Source organism: Lissotriton vulgaris, chromosome 2_1 (genome assembly GCF_964263255.1).
Source record: "Lissotriton vulgaris chromosome 2_1, aLisVul1.2, whole genome shotgun sequence".
In the NCBI taxonomy this organism is placed as follows: Eukaryota; Metazoa; Chordata; class Amphibia; order Caudata; family Salamandridae; genus Lissotriton; species Lissotriton vulgaris.
In genome coordinates, this window is record NC_141687.1 from 1,558,876,495 (window position 1) to 1,558,894,484 (window position 17,990).

The following is a 17,990-nucleotide window of genomic DNA, read 5'->3' on the forward strand; positions in this document are numbered from 1 at the left end:
TTACTCTTCTTAAACTTAAAGTACCATGTTTCCCCTGAGATGGGATTCGCTTTTTTTCTGTATTCCCACCAGTGTTTTTTTAAGAGATTAAGAGATCATGTCCTAGTCGAAACACAGACGTAAAGCAGTTGACTTTTATACAAACAGGACACTCAGTAGGTACATGGTACAACGGTAGCAATCTGCATATGACATTTGCTGTGAAACTAGAACATTGGCTCAGGAAGCCCAAGCAGAGAAAACATCAGACAGTAAAAAAACAAAAAAAGGCAGAAAAGGTGCTCTGCGGGACAGAATCACTGAGGAGGAGAGAACATGCTTTCATGTCACATCGTTCAGCAAAAGACAGCGAACTGGTGAGAACCCACACCTCTACTGGGGGTGAGGAGAAGCAGCATAAACACAATGACAAGACAAATGCAATACATCTCCAACTTTAGCTCTCCTAACCATTACCTCTACACCACTTCCTCCTCTGACCATTGACTCAGCATCATTAGCTCTGCCCCATCATTATCTTAAGAACACTGTTGTCTATGTTGCTATTATAATAAAGTAATTACCAGAGTGTGGTTTAGGGTTACTAATGGAGCTAGGGTACGACCTTTAGAAAACGAAAATATATTAATTATAATTCGTTTCATTAAAACATTTTCAATTGGTTGGGTTAGGGTATGGGTTAGGTACATTAGGGCCGAAGTACCTTGTTTTGAGGAGTCAGATTATAGTAAATTAAATTAATGTTCTCTAATTGAATTTAATTCAGGTACTACAATTTGAAATGAAGCAATGGAGGGGCGTGGCCAAGATGGCGACCGCGGCGGATGTGTGCTAAGGAGGCTCCCGATCCCGGTCCCGGTAAATGCCCATTAGTAGCGCTAGACCCCCCTCCAGCGTCTACAGCTGGGGGCCCCTGACGCAGGAACTGCGGTGCATCCCTCGACGGAGCGGCTGGAGTCGCATCGACACTCTGAAGCGGAGATCCCGCCGCAGAGGTGCGGCCGCGGGTTACGAGCAGTGTGCCCCCGGGCTGCAGTGAGCTGGAGCTGGAAGGTGCAAACTGGGCCGCAGGACATGAACGGAGGGCGGCGGCCCGGTCATAGAGGGCCCCTCGGCAGAGGCGGTACATAGAGTGGAACTCTTGAGGCGGTGGAGCCTGCCATTGCACAGCGTGGGGACTTTGCGGTAGCCACAAACTTGCCTGGCAACTTAGGAGAGCCCTGAAGCACCCCTGCAGTAGGAGAGGGAGACCAGCGACGACGGGCGGCCTGCCCTTGGCGTGTGACTCTGCCCTAGAGACATAGCTGGAGGGGGCCCCTCTTTGAAGCCCTGGTCGGTGGACGGGAAGTAGCCCTTGCGAGAAGGGGCCCCCAGGACACGTGGCGCCTACAGTATTGCACATGCGAGCTCCTCAGGAGCCCAGCGGTGAGCAGACTGGGTCTGGACTGTGAGTGCCCATCCTGAGTCCTGGAGCTAGGTGGACGCCGTCGGATAGCCTAGCTGACCCTCCAGCTGAGGGAGCCGCTGGACGGGTGGCCCAGGTGAGGCTGGTGGAGTTAGTGGTGGAGACGGAGAGGGTGCAACCTTGTGCCACAACGGGGAGCTTCTGGCAGCACGTACTAGGCGGGCCCCGACATGTCCGGGGGTTCACACAAGGGAGGACGCACCATTACGGACATGTTAACGAAGGGAACAACTAAGGGGACCAAAAGCCCTTGAGGCCCAGCGGCGGCCACGGACTCCGTGAGGCGAGAAGACGAATGGGCCCAATTACCAAAGTGTTCCTTGAGTCCCTGTTCAACTCTCTACGGGAGGATTTCCAGACCCTAAAACAGGATATGGCGGGAGAGTATCTGGAGCTTTGCCGCGACGTCGTTGGGCTGGGAGACAGGGTGGCCGCTGTCGAAGAGGCTGACCAAACGTGGAATGAGGAAGTGGAGCAATTGCAGCAGGAGGTGCTGCGCCTGCAGGAACAACAATTGGACTTACAGGCCCATGCAGAAGATTTAGAAAATTGCTCCCGGAGGAATAATATACGCGTCAGAGGCGTACCGTCCAAGGCGGAGGGGGTGACGTCACCCTGTTCCTGCAGGGCCTGTTTCGGGACATCTTGGGGAAAGGGGAAGACTTTATGATACGCATTGACAGGGCACACAGAGTCTGCTTGGCACGCAGGGCGCCCGCCCCTCCGCCGGACATTTTAGCGTTTCTGCCGGATTTCCCACTGAAGCAGAGGATAATGCAGGAAGCGCGCCGAAAGCAGCCTCTACGCTATCAAGACCAACAGATTGCGCTCTATCAGGACCTTTCCGCTATTACTTTACAAAAGAGGATGGCCTTCAAGGTGGTCACCACGTTCCTCCACAAGAAGGGGGTCCCTTACTCTTGGGGTCATCCCTTCCGCCTGGTTTTCAAATGGAACGGCGCACTTCATCAGTTCCGATCTCTGACGGACGCGTGCGCCCTGCTGGGTATAGAGACGGAGGAGGCTTCAAAGGCCGGAGATGATGCAGACAACCCCTCGCAGGAGAGGCCCCCCCCCCGCCCCTCGGGAGAGGGTTGGCAGAAAGTGCGGCGTGGGCGAGCGCCCAGGTTGGCCCGTAGGCCAGACCCTGAGACGGTGGCACAGGAGAAGGCGGCAGCTATCGAGGAGGTGTCCAAGGATACTGCAACACAAGACTGAGTCTCTTCCTCATGCGCAGTGGGGGGGGGGGTTCTTCTATTAGAATTGATAACATAAGGGCTTGAGTGAGGCCGGATGGGGGGCCGCTGGGGTTGCCAGTGCCACGTTTCCCATCACTACTTCATTCCGGGGGCCTGAACAAGGACATGACCGGGCAAGGACTCTTGGTTTTTTTTTGGGGGGGATTGTGGTTGGGGTTAGGGAGCGCTCCGGGGGGGGGGGGGGTTGTAATTCGGAAGGAGCTCAGCACTAGGGCGGGGTTCGTGGTAGGGCCGGGGGGGTTCCAAGTTTCGGTGAGAATGGATGAGTATGGGGATGCAGGAGTGCAGGGACCTCCTGGGATGCAGCTTGAAGGTTTGAAGGTTCCCTATGTCAGCGACTGAGATGTGCCTCCTCACTTTAAATGTCCGAGGCTTGAATAACCCGGTAAAGCGCAGGGCTGTCTGGTCTCTCCTGGAGAACTCGAAGGCTGATAGCAGCCTCCTACAGGAGATGCACTTGTTGCCCAAAGACGGTCATAGGATGAAATCACGCCATTTCCCAACGCAATTTTTCTCTTCAGCATCCACGAAGACCGCAGGGGTTGCGATATTGGTGTCCCACCACTATAGAGGCAAGGTTCTGCAGAAAAGAGCTGAGATAAAGGGGAGGCTGCTATCCTACAGCTTCTCTATGGGTGAGGTCACTTTCACAGCTAGCTCAGTTTACGCACCTAACGAGGACAAGAAAAGTTTTTTCACCTGGTTCTTGATGAGACCGCTGAGTCCCCGGACAGACATATTGTGATAGGGAGGGATCTTAATTTGGTCTTTGACAACCTACAGGACAGATCAGGGCAGCGCTTCTCACAAACAGGCACTCTGTTGGAGGGGGGGCACTGCAGATTGAGAGAGTTGGGGTTGACTGATCTTTGGCGGAACTTTCACCCAGGTACCAAGGATTACACATACTACTCCAATGCTTATAAAACCTATGCTCGGTTAGACTACCTGCTGACATCCACCTCACTTACGGCGCTGGCATCCCAGACGGACATTGGAGCAATGGCGCTGTCAGATCATGCTCCGCTCACGGCAGTGTTCTCTTTCCCGCCCCTTGCAAATGTCCCGCGTTGCTGGAGATTGCGTGAAACGTTACTTAATCGGAAAGAGGTTATAGCTAAAATCAAAGGGGTCATAACGGAGTACATGACACATAATCCGCCCTCTGACACCTCACAGGCCACACACTGAGCGGCGCTAAGAGGCGAGTTCATAGCGATATCGGCGGCGGAGAATGCGGAGCGGGCGCGAAAAAGGGAGGAGCTATCGGCGACTACACCCGAGCTAGAGAGGATACACCAGAGAACAATTTGGAGGCGGCTCTGTCTGGCGCGTCAACAGCTGGCGGCTCTTGACCAAGACCGCGCCGAATATACAGCTTTGAGGGTCCGTCGTATGTACTACACAGGCGAGATATAACCACACAGGCGGGCAATAGAGTTGTAGAGGATAGGAACATTGCGAATACCTTTAGCGACTTCTATGCCGCGTTGTATGCCGGAGCCGATCTTGACCCCGCGGATAGTGAAGCGTTTCTACGGGATGCCGCGCTGCCCACTCTCTCACCGGAGCAGTCTGAGGCACTGGAGAGGGCGATAAGACCGGAGGAGGTGATTTCAGCAATCTCACGACTTAAATTAGCTAAGGTCCCGGGCCCGGATGGCTACACCGCCATCTTTTACAAGACCTTCGGCCTCCAGCTAGCTCCGCTGCTCACCTTTCTTTTTAACTCCTTTTCAGAAGCTGGCGCCATTCCGAGGGACCTGATGGAGGCCACCATCTCGGTCATTCCCAAGCCGGGGAAAGACTGCACGCAATGCGGAGCCTATAGACCCATCTCCCTCCTCAACGTTGATCTCAAGCTTTATACTAGCATCCTCGCCGCCCGGCTTGCGCCCCTGATTCAGGGGTTGGTTGATCCGGACCAGACGGGGTGTAATCTTGAGCGACAGACGGCCGACAACACTAAGAGGGCGCTCCACCTGATCGAACAAGCCACAAGATTGCCTGGCGAGTTCATGATGCTGGCAATTGACGCCGAAAAGGCGTTCAACCGGGTCCATTGGCCATATCTGGAACAGGTGTTGATAAGGGCGGGATTAGGTGCCAAATTCCGCACGTGGGTGCTGTACTGTTATACCTTCCCCACAGCGACTGTACGCGTCAATGGTTGCTCATCGGCCCGGTTTCCTATCGAACGCGGGACCCGACAGGGGTGCCCACTCTCCCCCCTATTATTTGCACTGTACATGGAACTGCTGGCGTAAGCCCCAAGGACGGATCCAAGAGTTCAGGGGATGAAATTCGGAGCATACATCCACACAATCAGTTTATATGCTGATGATGTGCTCCTGTCTCTGGCCACCCCGAGGGATTCCCTGCCGGCCAGTATCGAGATCCTAGACGCATTTGCAAGGGCCTTTGGCTTTAAGGTGAAGATGGCAAAATTGTTGGCTTTGGATCTCTCGCTGGAGCGCCAGACTCGTGCCTTTCTGGAAGAGCGCTTTCCTTTCCACTGGTCCTCGGAGGCAGTCCCCTACCTGGGGATTCACCTGGCGCACACTTTGCAGGACACAGTGCCTATTAACTATGCCATCCTCCGCCATACTATAAGCGCGGAGCTGGGGCGATGGCAACACCTGCCTCTCTCTTGGCTGGGACGGGTGGAGGCTGTAAAGATGACCATCTTGCCACAGATTTTGTATATCTTTCGGGCTATTCCGCTCCGACCGCCTGAGGGCTGGATTCGCCAAATTCAATCGGAACTTGCACAGTTCATCCGGAACGGAAGGCGCCAGAGGATGAAACTGCGGTTGGCGATGCTCCCCCCAGAGAAAGGAGGTCTGGGACTACCCGACCTGACGCTATATTACCAAGCGATGCAACTCCGCACCCTGGTGGAGTGGAGTAAGTGGGAGTCGGAGCGGCATTGGACTTTTCAGGATCAGGCTGTGGCCGGCCGCCCCCTGCAGGAGGTCCCCTTCCTCCGTGGACAACATAGACCGCCTAATTTATATGCCTCTTTCATCACCAGAGTTCCTCCGGAGGTGTGGGATCAAACTAACGCCAGACATGGTCTGACAACGTTCCCGTCGCCCCTGACGCCGCTGTTGGAAAATCCAGATTTTGGGCCTGGCAGAGACGTGCGGGCGTTCGCTCGGTGGCGCCCGGCGGGCTGTTGGGTTTTATCTCACCTGTACTCTGACTGAGGGGTAGCACCATTTGAGCGCCTACGTCAAGAGTACGGCTTACCAGAATCGGAGCGCATCAGTTATCTACAGGTGCATCATTGGGCGCTTGACCCTCAAGTGTGGGAGGGAGCTGCCCGGAAACTCCGCCAATACGAGTATTGGCTGCTTTCTCGGAAGACGGACAGGCGACTTATATCGGACCTCTATCGATTGCTCCTGGAGCGTTTACAATGCGGGGAGGGCACGCTGGGAGAGGGAGCTGGGAAGGGATCTGAGTAATAAGGAATGGGAGGACATTTGCTATCAGGCTCGACTCTCTGCTTACCACATGGGCCTGACGACCACCTTTACCAAGCTGGTGTCATACTGGTATTACACGCCCGAACGGTTGCACAAGATGGATTCTACCCGAGAAGCGAACTGCTGGAGAGGATGCGCAGAGACAGGCACACTAACAAACCTTTTGTGGGATTGCACGCACATTCAGGGATACTGGAAGGTGGTTCTGGATGAAATTGATGTTCACTTCGACACGGAGATTCCTAGATTCACGGCCTATGTCCTCTTGGGGCTTCCCAACGCCATTACTTTTCCCCTTAGAGCTAGAAGAGGGCGGCTGATGGCAATAGCGCTGGGCTTCGCTGTTCAGACTATTCTGGCCTTATGGCGCACGGCGCATGTGCCCACCACGCAGGACTGGCTAGGTAGGCTTTGGTCAGTCTTAGGAATAGAGAAGCTATCCCTGGTGAAAGCGGGAGAAGGGGCCAAATATGCGGAGTTATGGCAACCCTTTTTGTCCCAGTTGGCCACAGAATTCATGGAGGTGACCTGTCCCCGCTATCTACGGCTGCTACGACTATCTCAGCTAGATGATGGCACTAAGTTTGAGTGAATGGATGCGAGTGTGGAGTGAGGAACTAGACTTGGAACGAGGGTGGTGGGTGGGCAAGTTGGGAGGGGGACGGGGCATGGGGGGGGGTTTGCTCTCTCTCTTGGAATTCGCACTTCAGCATTTCATTCAGACGCCTTTCGGTATAGCTCTGGGACTCATTTTGCCATGTATGCTTTTTGCTATGCTTTATCCGGACGATCCTGTTTCATATCAAACACTTGTCGCATATACAATGTTTGCTGTATGCTTTCTGCATTACATGAGTCTTTTGTTCAATAAAAAGATTTAATACTAAAATGAAGCAATGAACAATGCTAGGGACAGGATTAGCATTAAAGCGGAGGTAAAGGCATCTCACAAAATAAATTTCAGTTAATTTAAATACTTAACATTAGTTATGATTAGCACTTGGGTTAGGGTAAAGGATTGTTTATTTTAATTTAGCCAAAATGAATTTAATTCATTTAATCAAATAATTATTGTAATCAAACATCATTACTTTTACTGTAAATACATTCAAAATTATGCACTTGACACTAAATTAATACTAAAATAAAAACCTGTTAAGGGACAGTCCTGGGCATTAGTGATGAGGTAGAAGATAAGGAGCTATTGGCAATGATTGTAAAATTTAGGAAACATTAAGTTGAAGCAGCAGTTTAAGACGAGGAACAATTGTAAAGGGAATTGTAGCAGAAGTACAAGTGATATGGAAGTAATAGTGAAGAGGCAATGGCAAGCGAACCAATGAAATGTATCCCATGAAACACGTGTTTTACCAGCAGCACTAAACTCTGAATTAAACAGCTTTGCGAAGCAGACCTTTATTCTAAGCGGTAAACATAAGTTGGAAATCAGAGGCGCTCAGGACTAATCAAACGGATAGAACACTATTCCTAAGTAGTCTTCGTCAGTCAAAAAATATGCATTTAAATGTTCACAAATTATATCTTGCAGTTTATTATATAAATATTGGACATACCCACACACTCATATTCTCTCAAACATTTTTAAAATAGAAAGAACAAACCCTCAGGATCTTCTGGCCTCCTTTAATTACTGTACACTTAAAAACCAAGGGCAATCTACTCCTAGCACGAAATACATCAAACCCCCCTTATTGCTACTGCATTTCCGCACAGTTTCTCCTAAGGAAGACTAAGCACGCACGCGTGTGCACATTAGAAAGGGGAAAGTGAGAAACAAAACTATAGCAGGTACAATTTATCGCCATCTTTGTAAAATGTAAATAAGGAAGAACAACATGCCTGGTCCGATGCAGAAAACTTTTTCAAAGTCAGCACAGATACACATTTGCTTGTAGAGCTGAGGAGACTGAGCCAGGTAGGCGCTGGTTTTAAAATAGGAGACGGTAAACACATTGGCTCCTCCTTCACTCGCAGCTGCAAAAGCAAAAACATTATTTACAGTTACTAGATAGGAAAATAATGTTTAGCCTATACACGGTCATTCTTTTCCTACTAAATGTAACTGATGCTAGTCAACAATGTTCTATCGTCATGAATAACCATTTCATTCTGGGAAAGTAGCATACTTTCCATAAACTTTCTTTTTTTGTAAAAGTAAAAAAAAATCATTACGATGAACGTCATAACGGGATAAAGTGCCAAAATGAAAAAACATTTAAGTGTCATACTTTTTACAAACCTCGCAAGTGTATAAAACGCAAGTGGAACAGTGCGAGATATAGACCGCCACATTCAATGACCACCCTCCACAAAAATCAGGCGGTGATTTAATGCCAGCTGATTTACAAGATAGTACTTTCGAATAAACTGCGAGTGTCACTCGCGTAGTTCTACAAATCTACTCACTTGATGCAATTATGTGTCCGTTTTCCGTTCTGTTTAAGCACATTTCGTTTGAATAAGTACCCAATAGGCCAGTGGTGCAGACGTATTTTCTTACAAATGAGAAAACGTTCTGTAATCTAGTTTATCACACAGATCCAGCCCTTTCACTATGCTCCTGCCCTTTCACTATGCTCCTATCACTCAATAAGATCCACTTTAAGATAAAGCACTAGAACTGCAGCAAACAAACTCTTCAGTCAGTCTCATAACGAAAAATACTTGGTTGGAAACATCTGAACCTAAAGTCCCACACGCTTCTTCGCTGTGTAAACTGTCGGACTCAGATTGATTACATTCCAGCTCGTTAAGTTTCTGGGAGATCAGTTCAGTTGCCTCATGATTTATTTTTGCTTATGTGTTAGCTTTAGGTCGAAGCTAATTTAAAATGTTTGAAAAAGAGCTTTCGTTCAATCTGAAAGTGTAACTTCAAATGGCTCGAGCCAGTGGTAGCACAGAGCATCCATGCAACTACAACTGGTCAACGAGGCCACTGACCAGAATGCGATCCCTCGAGGTTTCCGTCTTACTCTCTTCTCTCTGCGCGTCTTCAGATGTGGTCTATGCCATGCTGTTCTTTCTTGCACGTTAGTAATATCCACATGTATCAAAGTAGCTGTCTCACGCTTCTGTCCACAGTATGAGCACTGAAGAGCAGTATGATTGGAGATCATAATCATTAGGACCCACCTAAACTATCGTACTAAAATATGATTTCACCTTTGCACTGTGGTAATAAATCAGTAACTGTGCCTGTAATAGCACACGTGCTCCTAACAACATTTTTATTTTTGCTGGCGTGGCTTAACTATGCGAGGGACCGATGCACTGAGACTGCTCGGAGTCTGCTTAAATACCAGCGCTTATAACTAATGCACATGAAAGAATGGGATCACATAAGCCATATATGCAAACACGCAAAGTTGTATGCTTGCGATCACTGTTGAGGGGACACAGGAGTGAAACAGCAGGACATATTCAAGACTTTTCCTCTTGTGGATCAGGTCTCTCTCTATGTACAACAATGCTATTAAATAGCATATTGCACTCTACACAACTGCAATATATACTGCACTCTATGCACCTGCATTTGTACAATATATGTTTATCGCCAGTGGTCTCACTGGCTGGGAGATTCACAGGCTGCTCGTAGTTTCACAATTCATGCAGTAATTATAGCAAGGACTCACTTAAGAGGTTGGTCAAAGCAGTTGAGAACATCACCTCAAGAAAGTAGTTAATGCTCAGAAATAAAAACATGATAATTGGCCGCGTGTTAGAGCACAACACGGAGTGCGTCAGGGTGAAGCATGTAGAATTTCATGTGCATCTCTGATCCTGGGTTTCTCTTTTCTGCAGCAGGATCAAAGAAGTATTAGATCAACTGTGATGTTGTGAGGTATAGGGCCAAGTCAGCTAAAACACTGGTAAAGATCATGCTTCTAATGCTATATAGTTCAGAGTTTTGTAGCATCAAAAGGTCACACACAAGGAAGCAAAAGCATACGTTTTTGCGTTCTTTAGAGTTTATGATCAAAATTATCTCCACTAACTTTCTAAAAAAAATGAGTAAGGGGAACCGAGTACCTTGTTGCAAACCCAGCTCATCAACTGTTCTAGATAATGATGTTACAAATGGCATCCACGTGCCAAGAGGACTCAGAGAGAACTGCATAAAGTGAGCAGTATGTACATTAATGAACAAGATGCCTTCGGTAACACCTCATCTGGTAGAGAGTCTATCTAGCTTCAAGCGCTCCAACACCGAATCCACCTCGTCTCCAAAGAGACAGGAGCCATCAAAGGGCATGTCTATGAAAGATGACGTGACGTCCCCAGAGAAGCCAGTAGTCTTCAACAAACCGTGGTGTAGCAGGGCCACCGTTGTCGAAACAGCTCTGCCTAGTGAGTCGGTGGTGTCTAGTCCACATCTACTGGTGAACTTATCTGCATCCCTCCTTCTGGAAACAGCCTTGGAGAGTACGGCCCAGGTGTCCCCCGGAACAGTTGGCAGCACCTGCGCAACCGCATCCCACAGGGTGTGGAAATAACGCCCCAAAAGGTATGCAGTGCTCACCAACCGCAATGCTAGGCTGAAAATATTTTGTTGCCTAACTTGTCCAGCCTCTTGGATTCCCGATCCAGCAGTGGGGAATGCGACAGAATTTACGTGAGAAGTGGAGACTTGGACCACCAAGCTTTTCGGGGGAGGGTGTCCCATGAGGAATTTGGGGTCCCCGGGAGTGGGGAGGTGGGCAACAGTCCTATTCACAGGAGCCCCTGTGCTGGGCTTAGACCAGTTCCCAAGCAGGACATCAGTAAGGGCTTCATTAAATGGAAGCAGCGATTTGGAAGGGGTTTCTCCCGGTTGAAGCACTTCGGTCAAGACTTTAGTCTTGACTGCCACAGAGGGCAAGTTAAGGTCCAGGACCTCAGCTGAGCTCCGTACCACTATTGAAAATGATGCTACCTCCTTCACAGACATGGTAGGGGAGAAAGCATTATACACAAAGAACTTAGGGGTCTAGGAGCTAAACCAGAAGAGTGTTTGCTAATGTAAAGCCTATGTCTAGTTAGTACTATAGGAATACAGAGAGTAACAGACCAAATCGCCAATAAATGAAACACCTGTAATCGTGAGTCACCCCAGTTGTTTTGGATTCCCATCAAAGTCTTACAAGATCAATATTATCATTTGGTAATCCCTGGCGGGTATTGTGTCTCCTGACCATTGAGATCACAAGCATACCCTCTCGGATGGTTCGGGGTAGCGACCACAATCACACAGGTATCACAAATGCTGTTGATTCAGTGGGAAAAGTGCAGTGCAAAAGGAAAGAGTGGTGATTTAAAATAGGATAGGGAACTAACAGAAAAACTTTTAATAGGCGTTGCCCCCTTCCTGATTAAAAACAAGAACAGACTGGCAAGATTATCGCATTGATAACAAATATCTGCGAGGAGACCAACATGTTTCAGCCTTAAAGGGAGTTACCTCAGGCTTTCTTCAGGGTCTCTGTTCTGAGTTGTGCTACTGCCTGTATAAATGTGTACATAAGTGTGAAAAATTATACAAAAAAACACACAAGTGAAAAGAGCCAGAAAAGGATATAGTGTTCCTTCTTCTGTGCGTACTCCTCTTCGGAAGCAGGTACTTGGTTACTGTAGTCGGGGGACAAACATACAAGTGAAACACTTCCAGCAACTCTGGTCTGAGTATTACAGTGCAAGAAGTCAAGAACTGTATCATCCTACGATACTCACCCAGTGCTTCCGGGGAGTGGACCTCACCTCTTCCTGGACCTGGCTCAGGATATGTGAGACCCCGCTCTACGGGAACAGAAACCGACCTCATGGTTATGATTACGGAGGGATCAGGGATAGATCTACTCTCGTGCACACTACATGAAGTCAAACATGTTCTGGACGTAGAGTATACTGTCATACACCAAACGCGCTCTCGTGTCAGTGCCCCTCGTTGCACCCACCCGCCGCGAATCCAAAAGGACTCGAGAGATGTTACGTTGACGAGGCTATCGGTGTTATTCAGATCAAAGTCAAACGTGGCCCGCCAAGGGTGCTAGCGGAGCTATCGTCTTACCTGTCCGTCGTTGTCTAGAGCTGTGACTGAGTCAGGGGGAGGCTCAGAACAGTGTACGTCATTCTTACTTGAATGGTTAGGAAAGAAGTTCCCAACCAATCAGCCAGAGATACAACGACGTAACCTCATACTGAGGCTTGAACTACTCGATGACGTCATATTCAACACTCGGATAGTTCTAATGATATGCAGAGGACCCCGTAACTATTCAGTGGCTGGTCAAGATTGCCTGACGGGGAGTTTATGAAAGACTGAACCACGGGATGTCGTCATTCAGTCCGTGTTGATCAGTACCCAATTTGTACACCCATCTTTGCTCTTTGCGAAACAGGAAGTTAGACACATCGCTTACATGGGCAGGGATGTGTGGTTTCTCAAGAACATGCCAATTGAAGTCATTTTCACTATGATTGTGCTCAATGAAGTGTTTGGTAAGTTTCGAGATGTCCTTTTTGCAACGGAAAGTGCTTTTGTGTTCCTGCATTCTCACTCTAACCTTTCTGGTGGTCATGCCAACGTATCGTTCGTTGCAGCTACAGGTGAGGAGATAAATCAGGTTGTTGCTGTTGCAATTGGAGAATTGTCTCAGCTCCCAAGGTCGATCTGTCCCGATGTCCACACTCGTGATCTTAGAGGTGAGTGGGCAAACAGAGCAGTTACCACAAGGGTGGTGGCCTGTAACAGGCGGCAGGTCCCAGAGGGTGCCCACTTCTCTCTTAGCAGTGGTTTTGGGACGGGTGTGTACCAGACGATCCCTCAAGTTTTTTGAGCGTTTGAACGCAAACAGTGGGAATTCAAGTTTGTCCTTCCCGCTGTTTAGAATGCGCCAATGTTTCTTGATGACTTTCTGAACCTTATTAGACTTGGTGTTATATGTGCTCACAAGTGTGAGTCTTTCAGTCGGTGGTTTAGCAGGTTTAGGTTCAAGTAGAGCAGCCCGGTGGTTATTAGCTGCTCTTTTGCATGAGCGATTCACCAGTCTTTTGGGGTAATGTCTTGACAGAAGTTGTTTGGACAGTTCGCCGGCATGTCGTTCAAAGCTTTCTGCAGTGGAGCAGTTCCTACGAACTCGTAGGAACTGGCCAAATGGGAGATTGTCCCTTAGGGCCTTGGGATGTTGACTCTCGTACAGTAGGAGTGAATTCCGTGCCATTGGTTTGCGGTAGAGTTCACTCTGTAGGCCGTTCGCTGTACAGTAGATAGAAAGATCCAGAAAGGCTACTCGTTCTTTACTTATCTCAATAGTGAACCGGAGGTAGTCATTTTGATTGTTAAGCCATTCATGGAATTGTAATATAGATTCCTTGGACCCTCTCCACACTACCAAGACATCGTCTATGTATCTCTTCCACCAGGTAATAGACGTAAAATGTGGGTTGCTCACATGTAGTACAGTGGTTTGTTCAAATTTGTGAACATAGAGGTTCGCCAGGGACGGGGCAAAAATACTTCCCATGCTGGTTCCTGAGATTTGATGATATATTTGGTCTTCATACATGAAAAAGTTTTCCTTCATTGCTATAGTAGCAAGAGCCATGATGAAGGGTACAGGAGTGATGGAGTCAAGCTCTGATTCCTCCAGGATGGTTCGGATGGTGTCTAGAGTAGCATCCTGGGGGATAGATGTGTATAGCGACTCAATATCCAACGAGACAAGGTAGTCTGTCTCTTGGCAAAAATCAATGTCAGGGATTACCCGCAGGACATCAGTTGTGTCCTTCAGATACGTTGGCATGGTGTGCACTAAAGGTTTGAGGAAATGATCCGCAAATGCAGATAAAGGCTCCAGTAAGGACCCCTGCCCTGAAATGATCGGTCTGCCAGGAGGAGGTCTTTGCGGTTTGTGTACTTTGGGCAGGGTATAGAAGTACGGCATCGTGGGATTTTTGGCCTGTAAGAACTGTGCTTCTAGGTTAGTTATCCAACCCTCAGCCAAAGCTTCCTCTACTAGATTCTTGATTTGATTCGTCAGCCCTGGAGTGGGGTCGCTGGTCAGTGGCTCATAGGCTGTGCGAATGCTCAATTGACGGGAGCATTCCATCCTGTATGTTTCCACGTCCTGGACCACGATGGAACCCCCTTTATCGGCGGGCTTCACGACTATGGTGTCATCTTGGCAAAGGGTGTTCAGTGCCTTTCTTTCAGCTGTAGATAAGTTGTTGTAACCTGAACGGGTCGAGTATTGAATTTGGTCAATATCATTTTTCACGGCCATCTCAAAGGCAAGAAGCTGGGGGGGTATGGCATGAGTGGGAGGGAGGAAGGTGGATTTGTTCCTGAGACCTGTGTTGTTGTCAAGTTCGAGGCGAGTGTCATCACTGTTTTTCGATTTGAAAAAGTAGTGGAGCCTAAGTTTCCGAAAAAACTGAGCTAGCTCGATTTGGAGTAGAAACGGGTCTCCCTCATCTGTGGTTACAAAACCTAGCCCTTTGTTGAGGACTGCTTCTTCCAAGTCAGTGAGTGTGCGTTGGCTAAGGTTGACTACCAGGCTCTCACTAGTGGTATTGGTTATTCTTGGGCACCCCTCCTTGTGTGGCTCCTGGTCCCTGCATGTGGACCTGCTGTGTCCTCCCATTGGACCTGAGGTTGTCCCTGTGTCGGTCTTCTTTTGCCCCGTGACCGTCTGGGGCCACGCGCTAAAAAAGGCTGGTTGTTAAAATTGGGGAAACCTTGAAATGGGGCCATGGGTGGTTGGAAGGTGCCAGGAAAGCCCCAGGGTCCTGGTGGCCACCATGGCTGGTTTGGCATGTTGTATTGTCCAATATGGTTTTGGTATCTTCCGCCCCCTCTACCCCGATTTGGGCCAGCATTTGGTGGCTGATTAGTGGTGTCTGAGTCACTGCCAGTGTCTGAACTGGATCCAGAGTAGTTGGATCCGTATCTCCTCCCATTTTTGGTGAAGTCAGGAGCTTTGTAGTTATCGCTGGTGTAAGGGTACACCGTTTCTAATTTGAATTTGGCTAAGTCTTTTTTAGATTTCTCAAGTTTAGTTTGTAGTATGGACTCAGCAAATTCTTTGTTGATTTTGTCAGACTCGTCTTTATTTTTCTTGAAGTTGGAGGTGACCGCAGTTTTTATCTGTCCTTCAAGGACCTGTATCTCTACTAATATGGCGTCTGCTACCCGTTCGGCTGTACTGATTAGAAGAATAAGCCAATCACGGGTGCAGCGCCAGGCAATCAATGACCAGTCACCCAGAAATTTCTTGTCATTAAGGAAAAGACGGGGGGCATTGGTTACTATCAACCCCGGCGGTGCACAGCTTGCTCTCATGTACTCCGCCATGATAATCCCGTGGGTCTCTGTACGGGAGTGTGATTTCTTCATGGCTAGGACTTTAGTCCAGTCATCAGTCTTGTTAACTGTGGGTGTGGGAAGAGTGTCCAGAATACTTGGCATGTTCTCTAGTATTGAGTTGTACATGGCATCATCATAGGCTAGACCATGGCGTTCTTCCATGGTGATTATGAGGGTCGGAGCTAGAAAAGCACCGTGAGGAAAGCGCAGGTGTATGACAGATTGGTGCTATTCTTATTTATAGAATAGAATTGCTCTCAATAATGTGAGCACTCTATGTAGCCCGCAGCTGCACGCTGCTCAAGGTCATGACAAAACAAACAGTAGGGGAGGGCTAGAGGGACGTTTAAAGACCAATGCCTAAGTAATGTCCCCCAGAGGACTAACTTATACACAAAGAACTTAGGGGTCTAGGAGCTAAACCAGAAGAGTGTTTGCTAATGTAAAGCCTATGTCTAGTTAGTACTATAGGAATACAGAGAGTAACAGACCAAATCGCCAATAAATGAAACACCTGTAATCGTGAGTCACCCCAGTTGTTTTGGATTCCCATCAAAGTCTTACAAGATCAATATTATCATTTGGTAATCCCTGGCGGGTATTGTGTCTCCTGACCATTGAGATCACAAGCATACCCTCTCGGATGGTTCGGGGTAGCGACCACAATCACACAGGTATCACAAATGCTGTTGATTCAGTGGGAAAAGTGTAGTGCAAAAGGAAAGAGTGGTGATTTAAAATAGGATAGGGAACTAACAGAAAAACTTTTAATAGGCGTTGCCCCCTTCCTGATTAAAAACAAGAACAGACTGGCAAGATTATCGCATTGATAACAAATATCTGCGAGGAGACCAACATGTTTCAGCCTTAAAGGGAGTTACCTCAGGCTTTCTTCAGGGTCTCTGTTCTGAGTTGTGCTACTGCCTGTATAAATGTGTACATAAGTGTGAAAAATTATACAAAAAACACACAAGTGAAAAGAGCCAGAAAAGGATATAGTGTTCCTTCTTCTGTGCGTACTCCTCTTCGGAAGCAGGTACTTGGTTACTGTAGTCGGGGGACAAACATACAAGTGAAACACTTCCAGCAACTCTGGTCTGAGTATTACAGTGCAAGAAGTCAAGAACTGTATCATCCTACGATACTCACCCAGTGCTTCCGGGGAGTGGACCTCACCTCTTCCTGGACCTGGCTCAGGATATGTGAGACCCCGCTCTACGGGAACAGAAACCGACCTCATGGTTATGATTACGGAGGGATCAGGGATAGATCTACTCTCGTGCACACTACATGAAGTCAAACATGTTCTGGACGTAGAGTATACTGTCATACACCAAACGCGCTCTCGTGTCAGTGCCCCTCGTTGCACCCACCCGCCGCGAATCCAAAAGGACTCGAGAGATGTTACGTTGACGAGGCTATCGGTGTTATTCAGATCAAAGTCAAACGTGGCCCGCCAAGGGTGCTAGCGGAGCTATCGTCTTACCTGTCCGTCGTTGTCTAGAGCTGTGACTGAGTCAGGGGGAGGCTCAGAACAGTGTACGTCATTCTTACTTGAATGGTTAGGAAAGAAGTTCCCAACCAATCAGCCAGAGATACAACGACGTAACCTCATACTGAGGCTCGAACTACTCGATGACGTCATATTCAACACTCGGGTAGTTCTAATGATATGCAGAGGACCCCGTAACTATTCAGTGGCTGGTCAAGATTGCCTGACGGGGAGTTTATGAAAGACTGAACCACGGGATGTCGTCATTCAGTCCGTGTTGATCAGTACCCAATTTGTACACCCATCTTTGCTCTTTGCGAAAGTGCTTTCCGTTGCAAAAAGGACATCTCGAAACTTACCAAACACTTCATTGAGCACAATCATAGTGAAAATGACTTCAATTGGCATGTTCTTGAGAAACCACACATCCCTGCCCATGTAAGCGATGTGTCTAACTTCCTGTTTCGCAAAGAGCAAAGATGGGTGTACAAATTGGGTACTGATCAACACGGACTGAATGACGACATCCCGTGGTTCAGTCTTTCATAAACTCCCCGTCAGGCAATCTTGACCAGCCACTGAATAGTTACGGGGTCCTCTGCATATCATTAGAACTACCCGAGTGTTGAATATGACGTCATCGAGTAGTTCGAGCCTCAGTATGAGGTTACGTCGTTGTATCTCTGGCTGATTGGTTGGGAACTTCTTTCCTAACCATTCAAGTAAGAATGACGTACACTGTTCTGAGCCTCCCCCTGACTCAGTCACAGCTCTAGACAACGACGGACAGGTAAGACGATAGCTCCGCTAGCACCCTTGGCGGGCCACGTTTGACTTTGATCTGAATAACACCGATAGCCTCGTCAACGTAACATCTCTCGAGTCCTTTTGGATTCGCGGCGGGTGGGTGCAACGAGGGGCA

At 48.4% G+C, this 17,990-nt stretch overlaps 1 protein-coding gene across 1 annotated transcript in view; it reads right to left on the bottom strand.

The window, feature by feature from the left end:
- The window catches only part of DARS1 (aspartyl-tRNA synthetase 1), a 519,463-nt gene that overhangs the window by 69,911 nt on the left and 431,562 nt on the right, over positions 1-17,990 (bottom strand). Inside the window, exon 11 of the mRNA XM_086957449.1 lies at positions 8,076-8,210. Within this exon, the coding sequence (XP_086813575.1) occupies positions 8,076-8,210 (135 nt within the window). The remainder of the gene's footprint in view (positions 1-8,075; positions 8,211-17,990) is intronic.